The sequence below is a fragment of the Microcaecilia unicolor genome, chromosome 6, assembly GCF_901765095.1.
Source record: "Microcaecilia unicolor chromosome 6, aMicUni1.1, whole genome shotgun sequence".
Lineage (NCBI taxonomy): Eukaryota > Metazoa > Chordata > Amphibia > Gymnophiona > Siphonopidae > Microcaecilia > Microcaecilia unicolor.
This window is the reverse complement of record NC_044036.1, coordinates 306872945-306898481: the sequence shown is the minus strand read 5'-3', so window position 1 is coordinate 306898481 and position 25537 is coordinate 306872945. Positions and strand designations below refer to the sequence as shown.

Here is a 25537-nt window from a genome sequence, read left to right as displayed (position 1 = left end):
CAGAAAAGGTGTCACACTCACCCGAGAGCCACATCAGAACCAGGGAAAGGCTGTCAGAGGATAGAACACATTCTGCTGTCATGGAGGTGGGTACGGCATTTGAGGCTGGCATACAGGCTGGCAAAAAAAGTTTATAAAGTGGGGGGTTTTTGGTGGGAGGGGGTTAGTGACCACTGGGGGAGTCAGGGGAGGTCATCCCCGATTCCCTCCGGTGGTCATCTGGTCAGTTGGGACACTTTTTGGAACTTGGACCTGAAAAAAAAGGGTCCAAATAAAGCGGACCAAATTCTCGTCAAAAACGCCCTTCTTGTTTCGATTATCATCTAAAGACTCCCATCTCTCCTCGGCCGATAACCACGCCCCAGTCCCGCCTTCACCACGCCTCCATCCACTTTGTTCATTCCTGCGACGGAGTGCAGTTGAAGATTGTTGGATTATTTGTAGTAAATAATTAGCAGATTTTATACACACAGCTTCAGCTTTAGAAATGTTAATTTCTTTTCTTCATCTCTCTCACATACACCCCAGAATAATTCACTGCTGAGTCACTTTAAAGTTGAAGTAACAAAACATCTGTTTACTCACAGTTTGTAGTTAGATTATATTCAGACAGGCTTATATATACATAATACTATACATTTGGATTATCAGCTCTTTCCATGTGCTTAGATGGTAATGGATGCTCACACCATAGATCCTCAGCTTAGGAGAGATCATGAGCTCCATGTGCTGTGCCTAACCCCCACAGGAAGTTGCATGGGTGTGACCTCTCTAGGAAATTCACATCAGAGGTCACAGAGTAATCACAGAGAAAAATTGGTGACAAGCAATGCATGTAAAATACAATACATTATTCCAACAAACCCCTTCTCATGCATAACTGTCATGCAATTATTAATTCACACAAAGTCCAAGCTTTATTCGCAGATTCTCAAAACGTTCTCTGGGTAACGGTTTGGTCATGATGTCAGCTGTCATCTCACTGGTGTGACAATAGTGTAGACTGATGACCCCTTCTTTCGCCAGCTCTCGCACGTTGTGATATTTCGTTGCGATGTGCTTGGTGCGTGACTGAACCTTGTCATTCTGTGACAGTCTGATGCAGCTCTGATTATCTTCCATTATCTGGATTGGTCTCTGTTCAGCTATTCCAAAATCCAGCAAAAGTTTTTTCAATCCACATCAGTTCTCTGCATGCTTCTGATACAGCCACATATTCAGCTTCTGTAGAAGACAGACTCACAATACTTTGTTTATGACTGGCCCAAGAAATTTGTACATTTCCATACATAAACACATATCCACTTGTGGATTTATAATCAGAATGATCCCCTGCCCAATCTGAATCACAGTAACATATTAGTTTTGGATTACTATTGGCTGAAATCTTTAATTTACAATCAATGGTACCTTTTAAATACCTTACCATCCTTTTAACTGCAGTCCAATCTGATTTGGTAGGTGAGCTGACCCTTCTGCTCAAAATTCCTACTGCATTTGCTATATCAGCCCTGTATGTGGTAGTCAGATATAAAAGCTTACCTATGGCTGATCTATATTGGATGTTATCTGGTAAAGGTTCTCTTACTGTTTCATCCTTCAGAAAATCAGTGATCATGGGAGTGCTTACAACTTGGGCATCTTGCATACCTAAACTTTCAATAAGCTCATTTATTTTCTGCTTCTGGCTTAGAAGATAAGAACCATCATTTTGTTTCTCAATTTCTATACCAAGATAGTATGACACATTACCAAGTTCTTTTATCTCAACATTCAGGTTTAAATATTTTACAATGTCCTTGTACTCTTGCTCACTTTCACTTGCAATGAGCAGATCATCAACAAAAGCTAAAATGTATGCATATTGTCCATTTCTGCACCTAGTGTACAAGCATTTATCTGCTTCACCTTGCTTAAATCCTAAATTTGTCAATATTTCATGCAATTTGTCATTCCAACATTTTGCACTTTGCTTTAATCCATAAAGACCTTTGTTTAATTTACACACTAGCTGTCTTTGTTTTGTATTTATGAAACCTGTTGGCTGTTCCATGTACAAGTCTTCAGTTATATCTCCATGAAGAAATGCTGTTTTCACATCAATGTGGTTGACTTGCATGCCTTTTGAGACTGCAATGCTCAGAAGTGTTCTAATTGTCGTGTGTTTCACTACAGGTGCAAACACTTCATCAAAATCTTCTCCATATTTTTGAAGATATCCCTTTGCGACTAATCTGGCTTTATACCTTTCCACTTTTCCTTGTGCATTCCTTTTTAACTTGAATACCCATTTGCATCCTATAGCTTTCTTGCCAGGAGGTAATTTTGTAAGAATCCAAGTCTTATTTTTATGCAATGCATCAATTTCTTCTTGTGCAGCTTTACGCCATTCAGCAGCTTCTTCTGCTGGCATTTTCTCAATCTCATCCCATGTTAAGGGCTCTTGAGCTTCTGCTGACTTTGTTAGGTAAGACAGTCTTGGGGGTGGAACACCTTTGTTTTCCCTGGATGAGCGTCTGACAACAGGTTGGTCTGACCTTTCCGCATCCTCTAAATCTGAGAGTCCTTCTCCAATTGATTCCCCTTCTCCAACTGTATTGTCTCCTGCAATGATCCTTTCTGTGTCTGCTTCCTCTGCCTGTTCCTCGTTAGATACAGATGAGTTGCTTTCAGACATCTGCCTTGGTATGGCATTTATATACACTGGCATGTCTATTATGGTTCTAGTTTCATATTCTGGATGATAAGGCTCATCTGGGATAATCCAGCCTTTATCAACCCTTTTGTTTTCATCAAAATATGTAACATGTCTTATGCCAACAATGCCAGTTTTCAGATTCAAAATTCTATATCCTTTGTGTCCTGGAGCATAGCCAACTAAAATGCCCCTTTCTGTTGTGGAATCCAGCTTATGCCTTCTTTGCTTTGGTACATGAGCATATGCTGTACTTCCAAATGTTCTTATGTGTGACAGGTTTGGCTTCCTACCATGCCATGTCTCATGTGGTGTGCGCTCAGCGCCTTTAGTTGGCATTCTGTTTTGTAGGTACACTGCTGTGAGAATGGCTTCCCCCCATAGTCTTTTAGGGAGATTGCTATCTGACAGCATACACCTGGTCATTTCCACAAGTGACCTAAATTTTCTCTCTGCAACAGAATTTTGCTCTGGTATATAAGCTACTGTTGTGATATGCTGAATGCCTTCTTGTTCTAGAAATGTGCGCATGCTTTGTGAAGTGAACTCACCACCATTGTCGGTCTGAAGAACCTTTGGTTTTCTTTCAAATTTATTGCTCACCATGGCTACGTATTTCTTCAGCATGTCTGTGACTTGACTTTTTTCTTTCAGCAAATAGGCCACACAGTATCTAGAGAAATCATCCAAGAATATTAGCACAAATCTGTTATTTCCCAATGATGGGATATTAAACGGTCCACATAAGTCACTGTGTATTAAGTCCAGTACTTTATTACTCCTATTTCCTGTGTATGCAGGAAATGAGGGTCTCACACCTTTTTGAGTAACACAGTCTATGCATTTCTCCATTTTACCAGTATCTGCACTTATCTGAATGCCTGTGGCAAGTTGCTTACTGTAAAGATCCTGGATCACCTTAAAATCACGATGTCCCAGGCGGCGGTGCCAGATTTCCAGACTACATTTACCATCATTCTTCCTTACTTGCGCCAGATGTGAGGCTTCACCTGAAATGCTCAGTTTATAAACATCATTATGCATAAAAGCTTCAGCATACACTTCATCATTTTTAGAGATTGTGCACTTACTGTTTTCAAAATGAATCGCAAATCCCTTCTTATCTAATGTAGATACACTAAGCATATTGCAAACTGCTTGGGGAATATACAAGACATCACTTACAGGAATTTCTTTAACTTCATTAGACACTTTGCATTTTAAGAATCCAATGCCTTTTGCTTGGATCTGAGTAGTCCCTGCGTTTGCAGTTTGAAGAATGCCTTCTTCTGGACTCATTTCCTGAAAGAAATCCTTACAATTGGTTAAATGGCATGTGCTCCCCGAATCCAAAATCCAAGTACTTTCATTTGAATTATTATTTACCATAGTCAAAGATTTTTCTGCCATTAGAAAGCTCTTATGTTTATCATTGTCTTTTGTACATGTCCTGCTTGGAAAATTCTTTTGTTCCATTGGCTTAGGTGAGCTAGAGGGGGTGTTTTGTGTTTCCTTACACCATTTAGATACATGTCCCTCCTTTCCACATGAATAGCAAATCAGCTTGCCCTTAGGTGGAGTTTTCCCATAGCTCCGCCTTCCTCTGTTCTTTGCCAAGAGATTTGTTTCATTTCTCTCTGACTGTCTTTGAGAACACATCTCCTCAGAATCATTAATTATGCATTCCTGCCTCAGTTTTGATGCTGCCTGTTCAAAAGATTGCCCTTCAATGGCTTCATTTACAGACCTAAAAACATCAAACTTCTTTGATAGTGAGGTAAAAAGAAATGCTCTTTTCAATGCATCACACATGGGAATTCCAGAAAGTTCTAACTTTTGAAATGAAGACATAAGATGCATAATGTGATCATTACATTTACTTTTATCCCTTAATTTGGTTTCATTCAACTCTGCTAACCAAATTGGTTGCTGTTTTGCATATGTAGTTGCATACATAGTTCTCAGTTTATCTAAAATTTCATTTGCTGTATCTTTTGCCTCCACTAATATGGCTTGTTTCTCTGAGAGAGCTTCCAAAAACATGCACTTCACATAATAGTTTGCATTGTCCCATTCAGCCATATTTTCAGCTGTTCTGTTTTGGTCTAAACATACAGTATACTTAATTTCTTTGCTTGAAGGAGACATCTGAATCTTAGTTCCCACTGCTGATAATTAAATTCAGTTAATTTAGGCACCTTGAGAGAGTAGAAAAATGGTGAATTTCCTCCCTCAGCCATTTCTTAGCCTGTTTGGTGTGTGGGGGGAGAGAGAGACAGACTGAATCTTTCTTTTAAAACTTAAGAGAAAAAATGTGGCTTTTTCACTGCCTGGTAATATTTCTCTTCCTTTTCAATTCCTGGGCTGGGCCCATAACCCTTTTGTTGGATTATTTGTAGTAAATAATTAGCAGATTTTATACACACAGCTTCAGCTTTAGAAATGTTAATTTCTTTTCTTCATCTCTCTCACATACACCCCAGAATAATTCACTGCTGAGTCACTTTAAAGTTGAAGTAACAAAACATCTGTTTACTCACAGTTTGTAGTTAGATTATATTCAGACAGGCTTATATATACATAATACTATACATTTGGATTATCAGCTCTTTCCATGTGCTTAGATGGTAATGGATGCTCACACCATAGATCCTCAGCTTAGGAGAGATCATGAGCTCCATGTGCTGTGCCTAACCCCCACAGGAAGTTGCATGGGTGTGACCTCTCTAGGAAATTCACATCAGAGGTCACAGAGTAATCACAGAGAAAAATTGGTGACAGGCAATGCATGTAAAATACAATACATTATTCCAACAAAGATGACCAAAATCGGCTTTCGATTATACCAATTTGTTCGCCCACGGGAGAAAGACGTCCATCTCCCAAATTGGGTCGAAACCTGGGCGTCTTTCTCTTTTGAAAATAAGCTGGATTGTCTAGTTAGCGGGCATCCAGCGCAAGTTTTCTGAAATGTGTAATGTTTGCTTTTGAATAAAATTATTTATAATAGAGTTGATATATTTTGTATTTAACTATTCTTGAAGGGATTTTACATACATTACTGGACACATGATGCAGAAAGGCATCAGTGCAGAAATTTACATGCACAGTAGAAGGCACACAGTACATTAAAGGGGCTATTAGATAAACTATTGCAATGCATAGCTTTTGACTGAGCACAATGAAAGTACAATGTTAGAAATATACCCCTGGTCTGAGGCAGCATAGAAGGGTTAGTGTTCCTGGTAGTCTAGAGAGTCTTCCTCCTGACATAAAAACAAAATCCCTGTTATTTATTTTGTTACATTTGTACCCCGTGCTTTCCCACTCATAGCAGGTTCAATGCGGCTTACATATTATATACAGGTAATTATTTGTACCTGGGGCAATGGAGGGTTAAGTGACTTGCCCAGAGTCACAAGGAGCTGCCTGTGCCTGAATTGGGAATTGAACTCAATTCCTCAGTTTCCCAGGACCAGAGTCCACCACCCTAACCACTAGGCCACTCCTCCACTGGCCCCAGCATGACTGTCCCACATGACTGTCCCTTGTAGTCTATCAGCCCCCCCCTCACCTTGCTCAACCTGACCTCTGTAGTGCTGACATTAAAAAAACCTCTAGTAGTCTAAAAGTCTCCCAAGCTGCATGGGTGTAGTTTAGGGGGGCAAGGGGGCAATGCCCCCCAAACGAGCTGCCACCCCATCCTCCAATCCCCGAGCCGCCAGCAGCCTCTGTGAGAAAGCAGCACGCATGCTGCTTTAGACCTACCCCCGGAAGCCTTTCTTTCTCCATCAACTTCCTGTTCCCATGCAGGCGGGAAGCTGTAGGAGAGAGAAGGGCCTCCGGACAGATCTAAAGCAGCGTGCGTGCTTCTTTCGCTGAGGCTGCCGGTGGCTTGGGAGATTGGAAGATGGGGGAGGGTGATACCGGGCGCCACTGGAAGACTCCGGGAGGGCGGCAGCGGAGGAGGAGCAGCAGCGGGAGAGAAACACACCCCACCCTTTGCCCCACCAAATGAAACTGTCAAACTACGCCCATGCCCAAGCCCCCTGCCCTAACATTAAAAAAAATTCCTGGTAGTATATTGTAGCCCCCTCCCCGAACATCCCCCAGATTCATTCTACCCACCTCAAAGAGGTGATGGCCACTCGCTCCTTTCTCCGGCACTGCTATCATTCAAAATGGCGACACCTGACCCCTAGCAGTGCATTCCGACATACGACTAGAGGTCAGTTTACCATATTTCTGCTCCCATCTCCTTTTCTTCAGTGCTTTTACAAGTATATCATAGGCAAATCCAGAAGTTTTTGAGCTATTTTTATTTTTGAAACAGCACATATGACCTTGATGAAATAGATTATTTTGTGGTAACAAGGGAGGGGGGCAGGCTACATAGGAAACCTTGATTCCCTATTCCTTCCAGTGGAACAAATTCTTCTGAAGACAGCATTCTGCTTATAAAAATATCATTCCATTATTCAAACCATATCCTACCAGAGAAATCCATTTTTCAGGCAGAATAATGTTTGTTCAGCCGCTTCCTCTTCCTTTTGCTCAGCCATTAGGAATGACACAGAATATATCTACCCACAGATTATAAATATCATCCATCTCTTAGGAATCAATATGATGGATGTACTGAACCAAATTAAGGGCAGGGCTCAAAGAAAACTGCACCTGATTCTATACAAGTACTATTATGCTCCTTTTATCAATTAATTTAACTGCTAAGTAATTGAAGCAGCCATTTCCATGATTCAGCTAAGCATTTAGGAGCAGCCTGTCATAAATGACGGTCTGATTTGTTCATTCAGTGTGTGTGTGTGTGTGTGTGTGTGTGTGTGTGTAATATTATTATGATGTCATAAACAATTAGGGCTATACTGAATATTCATATTTGATTTGGCCCCGAAAAGTGGCCCAAATACATTATTCATATTTGACCGAATAGTGATTAAAATTTGAACACAAATAATCCAGGGCTCTAAATCCTACTGAAATAAACACTTCATCTCTGATTTCACATTGCTTCTTTTATTATTTGTTATGTTAAAACTCAGTGCCCATTATTCATATTCAGCTCAATAATATTTTTCATTATTAATATTTGGCCGAATAGTAAAATATGCTATTCAGTACAGCTCTATAAACAATATACACTAAGATTCAGAATGTTAGTAATGTGGCTTCTACGTGGGTTCAGGATTCATAATTTGCTTTGAAACTGCTTTGATAGCTCAAATAACAGACAAGTTAATAATGAATTCAAGGAGAATATTACTATTAATAATGACTAATAATAAATGTATTCTCTGCACGTAAATCGTGTTCACACAGTCTTTTTCCTCTTTTAGTTATTTAATCTTTTAGACTTCAGATTTCACCGGTGTGTCTATTACATATCATAAACTACACCTCACCGCTAAGTTTAAAAATAAACTGCGGGAATCCTCATTAGTCTTAAATGTTCTTAATTTTTTTACTTCTTTTTTACATGTTTTATAACTCTTAAACGTAGCACTTATCTTGTTTTCCGGTTTTTTCTACTGGTTACTAAGAGCGTCTTAGTAACCAGTAGAAAAAACCGGAAAACAAGATAAGTGCTACGTTTAAGAGTTATAAAACATGTAAAAAAGAAGTAAAAAAATTAAGAACATTTAAGACTAATGAGGATTCCCGCAGTTTATTTTTAAACTTAGCGGTGAGGTGTAGTTTATGATATGTAATAGACACACCGGTGAAATCTGAAGTCTAAAAGATTAAATAACTAAAAGAGGAAAAAGACTGTGTGAACACGATTTACGTGCAGAGAATACATTTATTATTATTAATTATAGAGAGCACGAAAGCAATAGTATTATTAATAATGACTACAATTTTCTTTTATATATACCAGCACAGGGAGGCTAGGCTTTCAAACATACAGTACTGTCTATCGTACAATATTTGCAGTTATAGATCGAAAGAGAAGGACGCCCATCTTTCGACACAAATCGGAAGGTGGGTGTCCTTCTCACAGGGATGTCCAAATCGGTATAATCGAAAGCCGATTTTGGACGTCCCCAACTGCTTTCCATCGCAGGGATGGCCAAAGTTCAAGGGGGCATATCGGAGACGTAGCAAAGGCAGGACTTGGGCGTGCTTAACACATGGACGTCCTCGACCCATAATAGGAAAAAAGGGCGTCCCTGACGAACACTTGGACGACTTTACCTGGTCCTGTTTTTCTTACGACCAAGGCACAAAAAGGTGCCCGAAATGACCAGATGACCACCGGAGAGAATCGGGATGATTTCCCCTTACTCCCGCAGTGGTCACTAACCCCCTCCCACCCTCAAAAAACATCTTTAAAAATATTTTGTGCCAGCCTCAGATGTCATACTCAGGGCCATCACAGCAGTATGCAGGTCCCTGGAGCAGTTTTAGTGGGTGCAGTGCACTTCAGGCAGGCGGACCCAGGCCCACCTCCCCTCCCTACCTGTTACATTTGTTGAGGAATCAGCAAGCCCTCCAAAACCCAACAGAAACCCACTGTACCCACATCTAGGTGCCCCCCTTCACCCATAAGGGCTATGGTAGTGGTGTATAGTTGGGGGTTGGGGGTTTTAGGGGGGGTTGGGGGGCTCAGCAGACAAAGTAAGGGAGCTATGTTCCTGGGAGCATTTTATGAAGTCCACTGCAGTGCCCCCTAGGTTGCCCAGTTGGTGTCTTGGCATGTCAAGGAGACTAGTGCACTACAAATGCTGGCTCCTCCCATGACCAAAGGGCTTGCATTTGGTCGTTTCTGAGATAGGTGTCCTTGGTTTCCATTATCGCCAAAAATCAGAAACGACCAAGTCTAGGGATGATCATCTCTAAGGATGACCTAAATTTCAAGATTTGGGCGTCCCCGACCGTATTATTGAAACGAAAGGTGGACATCCATCTTGTTTTGATAATACGGGTTTCTCCGCCCCTCCACCGGGACGTTTTGCGAGGATGTCCTCAACAAAACTTGGGCGTCCTTTTCGATTATGCCCCTCCATGTTAACTAAGTCCTATATTCCCATTCCCACCAAAAAGCAAAAAAACAAAAAACCTTTCTAAAAAAAACAGCTTAGCATTTTGTGTAAGGCCCCATGTCTCCCCATCCCACTCCACTCAACCTAGGAAATGGCTTGCAAATGTTCAACAAGGCAGTCTGTACAATTCCCAAGCTTAAAACTTGTTCTAACTCTGTTTCCTCACTCAGGTTTTATTCACATTGTGAAGGTTATGAGCCAACGATACTACTGATAAAAACAACTGATGGTGAGGTAGGCTATTTTCAAAATATGAAATGTTGTGTGTATAAACACAGGACGTGCTGCTGATAAAAGGGGAATGCCACAGGAAGGCAAGAAAGAAATGCTCAGAGAGCAGCACAGGATGGATGTAAGGAAATAATGGAGTTGCTCACGCCTGGGGTTGGCAACTGGCTCCAGTTTTTTTCAGTACAGGCAAATCCAGTCCTGATTTTATCCCCCCCCCCCCCCCCCCCCATGGACCAAAATGTGCCCCCTCACTTTGGGCTGTGGCCCCCTCCCACTTCAATGTCTGGCTATGCCCCTGAAGGATTTTTATGGTTTTATTTAGGAGCTTATTTTGTGACCTACCTTAACCAATGGAAGCCATTTTGGTTGCTAACAATGGGGCCCTTTTACTAAAGGATTGCTGCTGAGCAGCAACCCAAAACTACCACTGGCCCAACGTGGGGTAGCGGCTGTAGTTCTGTCCACAGCATGCACCATTTCTGGTGCTAGCGGAAATATTGAGGGTTACTCAGCGATAATTGGGCAGCATTGCACGCAGCCCAATTACCGTCAGGTTAGCGCGGGAGCCCTTACTGCCACCTCAATGAGTGATGGCAGGGGCGTAGCTATGTGGGGCCACGGGGGCATGGGCCCCCACAGATTACGCCCTGGCCCCCTCTACATTTGACCCCCCCCCCCCCGGTGCTGCCCGCCCCGGCGCCGCATCAGGTACCTTGGTTGCTGGCGTGGGTCCCCAATCTCCGCCAGCCGAAGAGTCTTCAGCGCCGGTCGACTATGGCGCCTTCGTTGTGTGATCATCTGCTTCTGACGCCTTACGTCCTGCACGGGGCTACATGCACGGTGCAGAACGTAAGGCGGGGGGGTCCAAAGTGGCGGGGGGGGGGGGGTCAGCGGCGGGGGGAGGCAGCTGAACAGTGCCCCCCACCTCGGGCTCTGCCCCTCCTCCCGCCGAGGTCTGGCTATGCCCCTGAGTGGCGGTAAGTGCTTTCTCTCCCGAAATGGCTGCATGGCAAGCGTGAACTTACTACACAGCCATTTAATTTTGGGCTATTTTCACCTACTGTGGTAAAAGGGGTCCTGGCGTGCAGCAAAAATGGTTGCTGCCGCTAGCATAGGGCCCCTTTTACTGCAGCTTAGTACAAGGGCCCCCAATGTTCTTTTAATATGCACATAATGGAGGTAATGTTTTTTTAACATGAATCTTTATTAACGTTTAACACATAAACAGAAAAAAGAAAGGGTTTGAGCTCTTCATGAGCCAAATATAATACATATCAAGGGAGGTAACTGTGTTGGGGATATATGATACTTTCTACATAGGTTGGGCTTTCCAACTCTTTTTGTGTAATGGAGGTAATTTTATAACAAGGCTCATTCAATGGCCCTTCAGCGCACAAATGGAATAAATGTATTCATTCCATTTATGTGTGTAATCACAAATTTTACAAAAACACACACATACATCAAAACTCCACTCCACTCTACCCACACTACGTCCCATGAATGCCTACCTGCAGTGTGAATATAAGTATGGGTCATCTTGTTAATACATGTACTTACACATAATTGCATATGTATTTAGCTATACAATTTTCATTTTCTGCCTGTAAATATACCTGGAAAATGTCATGAAATTAGCCTTACAAGGGTAATTTTCACAAGCCATTTGCCTGGGTAAATAGGCTATCCAAAAATTCTCACATCTGTTTATGGTAAAAATATACACCTTGTTTCTCAACACGTGTCCTATTACCCCCATTTTTACAGAGGCCTTCTGGGACAGGGTTAGGATAGGGGAGACAATGAAATGTATAGTTTGGCATTTTTGAATCTCTGTGCAATGTTTTGGCTAAAACAATTACCTGTAGATGAAGATCTCTGTAGATACATTTTCATGTTGGTCAATTTTCAAAGGCACAGAGAGGAGGGGTAAAGGTATCTCTGGAAAAGAAAAGGGCACTGATACTGAAAAAGCAGGGGAGCTACAGCAAAATCACCAGTGAAATAAAATAAAGGGTCCTAGACAATTGGGAACGAGAAAACCTCAAGGCCTAAGCACAAATGAACAAAAACACAAAACTCTCAAAAAAGCACGTGAACACCAACGGGCAGCTTGTGAGGGATGCGGATGGATGCGGGGGTCATGTGCAGGGACTCATTGTTGGCCCTCATTTGCATAAGCCGACAAGGGCAGAAAAGTGGGACCGTGTGTTTAAAGCACAGGTAGTCAAGGATAGGGCCAGCCCTGAGAATAAAGCACCTTTATCGGTGTCCCCATACGTTGGCGATTTCCATCAAATTCTCTCAGGCAAACCCATTTATAAAGAAACTTGGGTACTTCTTCATACACTCCTCTCATGGGCTTATTTCTCACACAGCGTTGACCTTAACAAACCTTGTTGTGCTTCTTTGCAAAATGCTCAGAGGATTTGGGGTTTTGTACCAATGTTGGTGCCACTTTACCCTTCTCCCAGTGCCTTGAAGTCTTCCTGCCAATGTTGGTGCTGCTTTATCCCATCCTCATTACTAAGTGGTCTTCTGATTAATATGGATGGTGCTTCAGTCCTCTCCCATTATTTTGGGGTATTTCCGCCAATGGTAGATTTGAGTCTTCATATCTTTGTTGGTTCCCTGTGCCCTTCTTTGGTGCTCTGGGGTCTTCATGGCACTCTTGGTGCTGCTGCCTCTGTGGCAGATGCTTGCTAGCAAATTTGGTTAATACTGGATGGAAAAAAAAAAACTACTGTTAGAGTGCAAAATTGCTTGCTCTATTTACTTGAATGTAAATGAATGCAACAAATGATCCAAATACGTTGGGGGTCGATATTTTGTCAGCAGCACTCAGCATTTTGTCGACTGTCTCCGGCATTATGCCTGGAAATTCAATGCTGACCAAAGCATAGCAAGTTAAGTGCGATATTCAGCATTTAACCAGTTATGGGGCACTATATAAAGGTAGACACTGACTTTTATGTGGTCCTATTTATGCTGCTACCTTGGCCGGTTAAGCGCCAAATATCGCACTACGGGGTCCTTTTACCAAGCTGCAGGAAAAAGGACCCTGTGCTAGTGGTGGGGGCTGTTTGTCACATGTGCCAGGACCCTTTACACCGCAGCGGGTAAAAGACCCCCAGACACACATGGCCATTCGGTAAGAAAACTCTTATCGCGTGGCCATGTGGCGGAGAGCCCTTACTGCCACTCATTGAGGTGGCAATAAGGGATCCTGCGCTAACCCAGCGGTAACCAGGCAGCACATGTGATGCCTGATTATCACCGGGTTACCGCTGCACAAGCCATTTCTGTAGGTTTTCTTCTTCCCCCCAGAAATGGCGCTCACTTGGGGCTGGACTACCACCAATGGCTGCGATGAGCTGGCAGTAGTCCCAGGGGCGCCACCATCAACCCAACGTCACCGTCGCTTACCTTTGCTGGTGGGGGACCCCAACCCCCGCCAGCCGAGGTCCTCTTTTTCCCAATCCCGCGCAAGACTTCGTTCTAGTCTGACATCCTGCACGTTGTACATGCAGGATGTCAGACTCACAGAAACAGAACGAAGGAAGAAGAGGACCTTGGCTGGCGGGGGTTGGGGTCCCCCGCCAGCAAAGGTAGGCAATGGCGGGTTGGCGACGGCGGGTTGTTGGCGGCGGGAGGGGGGGTCAAGAGGGTCATCGTCAGGGGGGTCCAGGGGCAAATCTATGGGTGACCAGGCCCCCGTGGCCCCACATAGCTATGCTCCTGAGTAGTCCCGGAAGAGCAAGTGGTAAGCCCATGCTGGGCTCACCGCTGCTCTGTAAATGGGCCTCTTAACCAGCCAAGTGCTGACTCCAACCCAGAATGCCCCCAAAATAGCCAGTTTTGAGATAGGCACTAACCATTTTCAGTGACACTAACCAGTTAAGTACTACTAAAAATGGCAGGTTAGTCTCAAATCAGTGATTTAACCGGCCAGAAACTGTTTCTGGCCAGTTAAATTGCTTTGAATATTGACCAGTACAAATCCATAAATGAACCCCAATTTTTTTCCATGCATAGTTTACACTACATACGATTCTTTTACAAATGTCATTGGTATCTGTTGCCACTGTTCTTTTACCGGTGAATCTGACTCTTTGTCAGGTGTGTGGTGCCTTCCTGTCCTCAGACTGGGAAGAAAGGAAACACCACAGCGGACAAGTTGCCACTTTCTTTGGGACAGGGGAATGCTTCGTTTTCAGCGTAAGTTGGCAGAGCCCTAACCATTTATTTATGATGCATTTTTATGTGTTTAGCTGATTTTCTGAGGTATTAGTATATATATAGTGATGAATTTAATGGCTTATTGCACTGAGTAAGGTTTACCTGAATAAAGGTGTGCCCCAAATCGAAGCTTAAAGAAAATAGGGTGGTAGAGTATAGGGAGGGGGGAGATCACTAAATCTATGTAGGGTTCCTATGATTTGGAGAGAAGGAAAGTGATTGAGGGAGAAGTCCATATACATTATTAAGACTTGCTGCCTGTTTGCCACCCTGTTGCTGTATGCTGCCCTTTGTGTTAAGTTGGGTTGGGCTCATTTGTCCACCAACAGTTGGAGCATCAGGCCACTAACCAGTGCTCCCAGGCAGCATCTTAAAGATGCTGGAGATGAAGCATGCTTTCCCCCTCCAAAAGCACTCTACCCTGCAGAGATCCCCCTGAGAAGTCCACTCCAAAGGGCCTCCCCTGAAGATGCCTACTAAAGAGCCTCCCTCCCCATAGAGACCACAACTAAAGACCCCCACCCTGGAAGTCTAGGGTGCTCTGAGAATGAACAATCCCCAATTGCTCCTGCCCCAGCCACCACCAGGTTCAAAATGAGGCTGAACCCCTTAGCACTAGCTTTTTGCCCTTATATAAACTACAGTGGGATAAAAAGCCAACTTTTACCACACCTTAGTAATTACTTCCTTAGTAATCAGTCAGCTGAATGGATTCTTTAAATTAGTTTTTGGTTTTAGTTCTTTAATATTTCTAAACTACTAAATGGCTGTGGGGCTCATTTTCAAAGCACTTAAAGTTCCATAGATTACTATGGAACTTTGTAAGTCTAAGTGCTTTGAAAATATGCCTCCACATGTCTAGAAATATTTAGCTTTCATGAGATTTTCTTACACAGCAATGAAAATGTTTTGGTGCAGCTCAGAGGAATATTTTAGGTTTGCTTGCTGAGGATTCTGAATCAAAATTTCACAGACCCAAGATCATGGTGAAATGGTTGCTTCTCTTTTAAAGGTTCGTCCTGAAATGGAGAAATATGAGTGGGTGGTAGCCAAGAAGCCAGAGCTGAGCAAAATGGCAGCCCCACCCTCACCACGCTGTCCTCGCTCTCCACGCCTGCCTCGCTCTTCACGTCTGCCTCGCTCACGGTCTCCTTCTCCTGGATCTCCTCGGCTCTCACCTTCACCTTCCCTATCATCTTCACCCCTATCCTCATCTCCTGGTAGTCATGGAATTTCAAACTACTTAATGGTTCCTGTGGTGGGAGCTGCTGAGCGTCTCTCACCCTTCCTGTCAGTCAGGCATTTCCAGCTGCCCTCCAAAACAGCTTCCATGTTTATGTCAGGATCTCACGAAGGCATCATTATTGGTATGTTGCAAATTTAGAACACATGTTCTCCAATCCTGCTTTAAGACATTAGTCCAACTCTTAATGAATTCTACAGTGGGTTTGGAAATCAAGACAGGATTAGGGTTAAGATAACATGGGTGACACAATGGATGGGGCTAAATTGTATTATTTCAGTATACTTGTTACTTTAAGGGTAAGATGAACGTGGCCTATGCATATCAACAGGTAGCAGTAGATACTGCTGAAGATAATGGACTCCATATTCAGACCACAGGAGGAAGCTCAGCTAACTCCCACAGTCTGTGGTTAGCCCGGATATTCAATACTGGGCTGTTTCTGATGACCGACATTGACTATCCGAGTGATTTTTGACCAGTTTAAATGTAACTGGTCAAGCCGATAGTCAGCACTGGCCAGTTAAGTTTAAACTGGCCAAAGATAATCTGGGTATTTTGACAGCCTAGTTTGGCCACCAAACTTAGCCGGCGATGCACTGAATATCGGCAGATAGTCGGTTATATCTTGTGATATAACTGGTTATTCACTAAGTGCTGACCAGCAATATTCAGGGGAAGATATCCGGCTATCTCCCACTGAATATTGCCAGATAGCTAGTTAAGTATCATTTAACCGGCCAGGAACCATTCCTGGCTGGTTAAATGGTTTTAAATATCGGGCAGACATCTGCAAGGGAAGAAAAACAAATGTTTGCATATTCTAGGTTTTAAAAAAATGACTGAGATCATTCAAATTAAAGAGATTTGTCCTGGGGTAGGAACAGCGGGTAGCATTGATTTTATACAACTGTAAACCACCCTGACTTGTGCTGCAAATAAAGCAGTATAGCAAATCTAAATAAATAGTAGCATAATAGAACAAGGAGATGAGTAGGACATAAGGCCGTCTTCAAATCTAAGCTAAAAGCCCACCTTTTTTATGCTGCTTTTAACTCCTAACCCTTATTCACTTGTTCAGAACCCTTATTTTATCATCCTCACTTTAATATTCCCTTATCTCTTGTTTGACCTGTTTGTCTGTCCTAATTAGATTGTAAGCTCTGTCAAGCAGGTACTGTCTCTTCATGTTCAAGTGTACAGCTCTGCGTACGTCTAGTAGCGCTATAGAAATGATAAGTAGTAGTAAGTAGTAGTATAAGGCAGGCTTTAAAGTGGAAATAAGAACACCAAGACTAGATCCAAATAGGTCAGTTGTAGAGTATTCAGCATTGACCAATCCTTCCTTCTTCCTTCCCTTTCACTCTGATCCCCAGTCTTCTCTCACTCTATTTCACAACCCAGAAAGTAGAACAACAGCATCAGTCTTTTGACTTTTCATCCTCACTTCCATTTCAATAAATTTTCTCCCCCAAGAAGATTTGCACCCTGGGCTGTTGTCCCATTTTCCCCATCTTTACTTTCACCTGAGGCTGTTATGCTGGTAGGAATCAGACAGCAAAGAGGAAGTTAAATACAGCAGTCAAATCCAGTCCACTTCCTACTGGAATCAACAGGCAGGCTAGAGGCGGTTCCTGCAAGTTCACATCTAGTCATAGATACTCCTAAAGAATTCAGCACCACCTGACTGGACAGTGTACTCTAGCAAGAAATAGATGATGCCCATTTAGACTTTGGCTGTCTAACAATTCTCAGATTCAACTACTACTACTACTTAACATTTCTAAAGCGCTACTAGGGTTACGCAGCGCTGTACAATTTAACATGGAAGGACAGTCCCTGCTCGAAGAGCTTACAATCAGTTTTGCAGACCATTTCCCTTCTCAGCTGGTAGGTCCAGTAATTCTTTTCCATGATTTCACCTATTTTTACTTAAATTGTTGCTCAAAAGTTAGTTCCTCGAAGGCTATCTCTTCCATTTACTGGGTATTGATACTTCATCCAGCAGTAAACATGATGATAATGTCCTTACCTGTAGTGCATTAAGGGAATTCAAGGTTCTTGGGAACTACAATGATTACCCAGCCTTTACTACATGTTGTCCTATCAATAGTAATTAACCTTGGTGAACAGAACATCAGAAAATTACCAAAATATTGAAATACAGCTGAAAAGGAGCATAAGGACTTCTAACTGAATTCTATGTATTTAATTTTTTCTTCTTTAATGTATATCTTCCTTTCTTCTTCTTCCAGCTCTGGAACTAGTCCAAAGATAGTTGTGCCATCAGACTTCTTTTGCACCTACCTGAAGATTTTTCTTCTGCTGAATTAGACTTACCTTCCCACTTGTCCTATTGTGGTCATGGTAACCACAATCCTGAGGCTAGAACCCATGCACCAAGTTTCAATGCAGATCCTGTATCATGGGCTCTAAATCTGGTCACCACTTATCACCCTTAACAAAGAGAATGACTCTCCCTGACTGCCCCCTGCACACATACAAGCTGTGAACATGCACTGTGCATTTCTAGCTGATCTGTGACAGAGAAAACCTGATCCAAGAATCAAACATGAGATGTCTCATATTAAAATGCATAGCACAGGTCACTGAGCCAGAGAGCTGGCCCTGTGTGTCCTTTATGAGGAAGTTAATATGATTCTGCAAGGAAAGAATGCAAGTAAAAGCCAGGAATATTCCTTGGCACCATCGTTGCAGGTGCTGGTATGAGAAACTGGGGTTGTGCATTCATTAATGCACATTCAGTTTATTAGAGCACCTTAAAAATAAGTGCACGCAAAAGGGATTTAAACATCCATTTTACCACTGCCAATGTGGAAAACAGCAATGGAAGGAATTTGGCAACTTGTACATGGAAGGACCAATTCTTACATGTATATATATCTGCTCTTTTAGAATTCTACTTGTGATTAAGTACAGAGGCTACAATCTTTCTGTACTTTCAATTTTGAGGGAGAAAAAACAATAATTATATATAGATCCCAAAACAGTACAATACATTTTATGCTGCTTATCCTAGCAATAAACAGTGGATTTCCCCCAAGTCCATCTTAACAATGACTTACGGACTTTCTTTTAGATAGTTATACAAACCTTTTTAAAACCCCGCTAAACTAACTGCTTTTACCACATTCTCTGGCAACGAATTCCAGAGTTTATTTACATGTTGAGTGAAGAAATATTTTCTCCAATTTGTTTTAAATTTACTATTTTGCAGCTTCATTGTGTGCCCTCTGGTGCTAGTATTTTTGGAAAGAGTAAACAAGCAGCTACAAATCCCAATGCTGATAAATTAAGGCATCCACCCGCATTCCCTTTCTGAAACGGGGAATTCGCTTGTAGATTTTGGTCCCACCCAAGCCCTGCCCCCTTTCTATTGCTCATAAGGCAACTTTACAAGTGAAAATCCCAGCTTTCTAAAATGGGATTTTGTATGTGTATCTACGAATAAGGCTTCTAAAATAGCCACTTTATCAAGCATGAACATATAAACTAATGTATGTTGTTGAATAATGCACATTAAAATGCTACAGAGCATGTTAAAATGCCATAGAGTGTGTAAAAAATGGCAATTAAAATGAAAACTAATTAAATATTTTTACCAGCATGCATCCTTATGAGAAATGGCATAGATTTGGTATTTTCAGCTCAGAAGCACTAAGAAAATGCTTTTGGCATTTTGTAGATGTTTAACTGAGATCACAAACTTGTGTGAGAGTGCACCCTTTTCCGGATATAAGAAAGCCTTATTATTCCATTTACTAAAACATCAGAGTGATGCGTTTTAAATAAAATCTATAACATGCTGATTCCTGGTGAAATGCTCTCACAAACACAACAGCAGCAGTCAGGAAGTATTACCTGGATTGATATTCAACGTGATATAAGGGGAATGAGAGACCTCCCCCCCCTACCTGGTTAACAGGCTGATTTTCAAAAAAGATAGATGTCCAAAAAGTGACATGTCAGCATTTGGATGTTTATCTCACAGACATGTCCAAATCTGTATTATTGAAACCTCTTTTTGGATGTCTTTCTCTGAAGTCTGTCTAGACATTCTGAGCTAGACCTGTTTTTATAGCAAATAGCTGCAGTGGGAATTGAACCTACTTACCCAGGATCAAGGTCTGCTGCACTGACCACTAGGCTACTACTCTACTCCACACAAGAGGTGCCGCAAATGACCAGATGACCACTGAGGGGAATCGGGATCACCTCCCTTTACTCCCCCAAATCACAAAACATTTTTCCAAACCGCATTTTCAAAGATAAAAGATAGACTTTTTTTTTTTTTTTTGTAGAAAATGACCTTTCCTGTTCTGGTTTTGGACGTTTTACAAAAAACATCCAAATTCAGACTTAGATGTCATATCCAAAAATGCCCCTTGTGCATTTGACTTGCCTAAAGTCACAAGGAGCAGCAGTGGGAATTGAACCCATGTTGCCAGGATCAAAGCCCGCTGCACTAACCATTAAGCATCACATTTACCATACAGGAATCACTAGTGCAGTTTAGTAAACGAAGCCCATAGTGTGTAAAATATTTTTATGTTTATAAGAGCACCTCATACATTGGTAAACAAAATCAGAAGACTGGCTAAGGTCTATTTAGTTACACATCTGACCAGAAGCTTTATATGTGATTGTCTGAGTCTGTTTCTCTTCTTTACTCCTTAAAATTGGTTTTGTTTTACAGGTGGTGGAGGTGGTCAGGCTTTGAACATTGATGCTGATCTTCTCAATGGGAGGACAGAAAGCTGTGAAACGTTTGACAACCCTCCCCTCTGTCGAGAGAATTTCCAGGTTCAGCTTATTGAAGTCTGGGGGTTCCAGAACTCTTAAACAGCTCCACATATCCCCAGCTTCCAAAATCCATGGGGGACTCCACAGTCTAGTGACTGTGTTTGAGAGACTGAGACAGCCTAGAGAGCAGAAAGGGAAACTTTTAAGAGCAGTAGCCCTAACCCATAGATCATATAGGTGTGACAGTAAAAAGCTGGTGAGCAACAAGATCAAATGTCGCACTTAATTCTAGAGCTGCTAATCTTGAGTTTGCAATTTAGAGTGCAACCATGAGTTAATGTATGATGTTGCTACTGTATTTTTTGTGATGGGATATTTTATACCTTTTGTATATTTGATTACTAGGTATTTGTTGCATGTATAATTTTTTAATGTTTGTGTATGTTAAGGTGGATAAGAAATGCATTTAACCTTAACTTTAACCCTACAAACAATACTAATCTACTGTCTTCAAGATTAATTGCTATTTTATTGGTGAGAGAGAGAAAGAGAGTAATGCAAGGTCAGCACTGTGACTTTGACAAAATCTGACTGCTGAGGGTGAAATGCACCAACTGTGTGTAAAATGGTAGCTAATTGTAGCAACTTCTTTTTCCAGGATTTTGGAAAGGAATGGCAAAGTTGACACAGGAAAGTAGTTGGAAGGATCTGTCTGTACATTTTTTTTTTAATAGTGGTCACACATGCACCTCTGTCCAAACTATGGGAACCACACCTTTTGATAAACTCAATATTATTATTGTGCAAATATACTGCACCAAGTCTGCTTGAACAGTTTTAATAAATGAGGGTCATGTGGAGCAGACAAGGCATTCAAGGATGAAAGAATCTGGCTGAGGCTGGCAGGTGTAATTGGAGTAAACGCCTTCAGTACATCTATACCAGCACACGGTTATGTAACAGCTATTCTCAGCATGTGAAGCATGTGTTACACCAGGGGCATAGCTACCGGGGGCCACAGGGACCTGGGCCCCTGTAAATTTTCTCTTGGCCCCTGGTTTGGCTGGCGGGGGTTCTCAACCCCTGCCAGCCGAAGCCTTCTTCAGCGCCAGTCTCCAGCACAGCCACATTCGCTGCCCTGCTCTTCTTTCTTGCTCCTCCTGTGCACGCTGATGCTCCTTTATGTGAAACTGAGTTGGAGCGTCAGCGTGCACAGGAGGAGCAAGAAGAAAGAAGAGCAGGGCAGCAAATGCGACTGCTCCGGAGACTGGCGCTGAAGAAGGCTTCTGCTGGAGGGGGTTGGGGATCTCCACCAGCAAAAGTATTTGTTTGTGAGGCAGCAAGGGGGGGGGCGGCAAAGTGGCACTCAAAATGTGCCCCCAACCTCGGGCTCTGGCCCCCTCCCACCGTGAGGTCTGGCTACACCCCTGTGTTACACATGGAAAAATCTTTATAAAATTACCCCTTTTCTGCACAATTTAAATTTTTATTTATTATTTATATAATTTTTAAATTACTAAAAGGACTAGGTAGAGCATAGACAGAAATTTATTAAAAATGGAAAATGTTCTTTACAAATCCTTGCGTCCACAATTTTTAGTATTCATGTAGTGTCATATGAATCAGTTTGTACGTGTTCCCTTTTATTTTATATATCAGTTTATTCTTACATTTACTTTTATTAGAATTTTATTAATTACAGATGAAATATCAAAAGGAGACAAAAGAAATAAACTTCCTCAGAACACAAAAACCAAAATACAAGCATTTTTTGTACTTCCATATCAAGGGCTTACATTTATTTTTATAAATTGAGGTGAGGTTGGACTGCTGTGCATTGCCATGGGAAGGTCCCTGGCGTCATCCTCACCAGGGTCTGCCTTGGCTGAGGATGCTGTGAAGCCGGTGGGAGATAGAAATTGTATTTACCTATAAGGATGTACTGGGTGGCCAAATTTAGAACCAAAGATACAATCCTGAAAAGTAGGGGTGGGTTGTCATTTGAAATGAATGCAAATAGTGCACACTTGGCGACATTCATTTCAAAACAAACAAAAAGAAAGAAATGAAATGAAACATTTCTGGCTGTCCATCCCTATTGAAAAGACTGAGTCCTGGTGCATAGATCCTGGCATCAGAACCTTTGTTGCAAGGACCAATGGGAGGGAAGATCTATTATAAAAGGGGGAAAAATATCCAGAATCGTTATAAATGCGGCTCCTGGTACCAGGATCCCAGCAGTAGCTCCAGCTGATCTGAAATAAGAGAAAAAAGGAACTGCCAAACAACCAAAATAGAGATCAAATATTTACATAATAGCTCATAACAATTCCATCATGCTTGCAGGAAATCACGGGTGACAGAGCTGCACGTTGCCATGCTGGGGATTAAGGTTTGATTCAGTGGCACATCTCTGCTTCTTGAACCGACTGTAGCTGTACTCCCATTATGTGTATATAGGAAAAAAGTGCAGTTAATCATGTTCTGAGTGGCCAGATTCTGGGATCACATGGCCCGTCACTGCAATGGCTGGGCTCATTATTGGGGGGGGGGTGGGGATTATTAATTCAGTATTCTTAGTCTCCTGCACCAGAAAGCTTCTCACTGCCGGTTATGAGCAGGTCTGGTCCTCTAATGTGTGCTCATGAGATATATTTGCATATAGGTGTGCTAACAACAGGGCTAATTTGCATAGCCTGGTTAAACTAAAATCTAGATCTGTTTGCAGGCATCAAGCAGCAGAGCTGAGAATCCCTGTCATATGCTTCTTTTTTTTTTTTTTTTAGAACTGTTGTTCAAGTGACAGATGCTTTCTCCAACCAGGAGGGCTGAATTGAAATACCCTATGAACCTTACTCTCAGCTCTACTCTTTTCACTGACATACATTGCCATAGTCATATAGTGCTGCAGCCTGAGTCACAGGAGGTCCCATAAACTGATGCATAGCACTAAATTTAAGTAGATGTAAGACAAAACCATAGCATGACCCAACGAGGCCAATTATTTACCCAGTGGATTTTTTTCATTGGAAACACTGGCTGGTCACTCCACTCCCCCAGCTTACACATAACTCCATCCACACAGACACACATGCGAAGTGCTGATGGAAGAAAATTTGTATACAGAAAAGCACAACAAGGTGGCACAACTCATTCATTGGAAATTCTGTAAGCATTGGGATCATGACCCTAAGAGAACTGTAGACAACGAAGAGGTTGTAATCACCTGGAACGTCCCCATCCCAACTGATTAAAAACTGGATGCAAGAAAACTGGATACAGTGGTAAAAGAGAAAAACACCAGAACAGTATTGCATGGAGGAGTAACCTAATGGTTATTGCAGTGGACTGAGAACCTGGGGAATCTGGGTTCAGTTTCCACTGTAGCTCCTTGTGATCCTGGGCAAGTCACTTAACCCTCCATTGCCTCAGGTACAAAACTTAGGGACCCTTTTACTAAGCCGCATAGGCGCCTACGCGCATTCTACGTGTGTCAGTTTTGAACTACTACCCGGCTACCGTGTGGCCCGGGCGGTAATTTCATTTTTTACATGCATCCACTAAGCGCGCCAGAAATTTTCCAGCACATGGCGCTAACTGGGTGGTAATTGGCATTGTATGCACATAGACCATTACCACCATGTGAGACCTTACCGCTAGGTCTGTGGGTGGCGGTAAGGTCTCAGGTCCAACATGGACACGTGCCAATTTTTGGCCAAAAAAAGAGACCTTTTTTGCAGGTGCGCTGAAAAATGAACCTGCGTCCGTCCAATACACGCATCTACACCAGCACAGGCCATTTTTCAGCACATCTTAGTAAAAGGACCCCTTAGATTGGGACAGCGAATGTACCTGCATATAATATGTACAGCTCTGCATGTATCTGATACCACTATAGAAATGATTATTAGTAGGCATCCGTCCCAAATGATTACTCTGGGACTTATGTGAAGACAGAGAAGATCTTCAAAAGTACCAAGAAATGCAGTCTGAGACCAAAAAAGATACAGGCATGCTTCCCATTGTTTTGGGTGCCAAAGGCTTGATCAAAAAGAATTTCCAAGCACACCTAGATAAGTTGCCTATACATATTACATCTTATGAACACCAGAAGGAAGCTCTCTTTGGCACAATGCAAGTACTTTGGCGAGCATTAGCAGTAAATTTGCGACTGAGATCATATTCCACATATCCTGCCTTAGTTCATTCCAGTGGCATAGCGAGGGCGGCTGCCACCCGGGGCGGTTCGCCGCTGCGCACCCCCCCCCCCCCCCGATGCAGCATGACACCCCCCCTCGGCACATCAACACCCCCTCGGTGCATCACCCAAGCCCCCCCCCCCCCCGAGTGCATTCTTGCCTGCCATATGCACGCCGCTGGGGGGGGGGTGTCGGTTCCGCTGGGTCCCTGCTCCCTCTGCCCCGGAACAGAAAGTAACCTGTTCCGGGGCAGAGGGAGCAGGGAACCAGCGGAGCCGACACCCCCCCAGCGGCATGCACCTGGGGCAGACCGCCCCCACTGCCCCACCCTTGCTACGCCACTGGTTCATTCCTATCATGTTGCATTCAAAACTAACCCATTTGGAGAAATTGTACACACATTGTTACATGAATAAAAAACTTCATCATTGGTGGGAGGCATTGAGAGAAAAATTATCTACTTACGAGCAAAAAAACATCAAGTTATTCTCTTCTAGCTATAATACTGGCAAGTTTCCAAAGGAAATGAACATCTGTAGTTTCAAATCAAAATCCAATTGCGCTGGTGGTGCTAACATCTGTGGGCACAGAAGTGAGGAGGCTTTTTATCTCTGCATGGTAGGTGTGGGATATGTTAGCTATAGCATTACATCTTGCCCCTGGGAATGCCACCCAGTGATTTTCTTCTTTATTTTATAGTTTTCCTTTATTTTTGTTATTGCTGGGACTCTTACTTTTCTGTACAAGTATATTGCTTGGTTGTAAATTAGAAATATTGATAAATAAAAAGTTAATTAACTAACTAAATAAATAAAGAGGATGGATGTCCATCTGGTGGACACATAACAGGGACAAAAGATACCTCCAAAAATGTAAGAGACCTCTAGTGCACAAATCATCCTCATCTCTTCATAAAGGTAGTGAAGAAATCCCAATCAAACATATAAACGGCAAGTGACCGACTAACCTGCAAATGCGCAGTAGAGTCGGAACGCTGAGAGTGTAGAAGTCCAAGCCCTGCCTCCACCAGCAGTACAGCCCAATAGGGAGGAGGGCTTGGACATGGGCGTGGAAATCGGAGGAGGAGGGAGCAGGGAGGGAAGGA

General features: G+C 42.6%; 1 protein-coding gene across 1 annotated transcript in view; it reads left to right on the top strand.

The window, feature by feature from the left end:
* Nucleotides 1-21344, top strand: part of LOC115473276 (TBC1 domain family member 24-like) — a 57500-nt gene extending 36156 nt beyond the window's left edge. The window contains exons 4-7 of the mRNA XM_030208100.1: nt 9927-9990; nt 14107-14205; nt 15239-15593; nt 20187-21344. Coding sequence (XP_030063960.1) covers nt 9927-9990; nt 14107-14205; nt 15239-15593; nt 20187-20332 — 664 coding nt within the window. The 3' untranslated portion in view covers nt 20333-21344. The remainder of the gene's footprint in view (nt 1-9926; nt 9991-14106; nt 14206-15238; nt 15594-20186) is intronic.
* Nucleotides 21345-25537: the final 4193 nt, after the last annotated feature.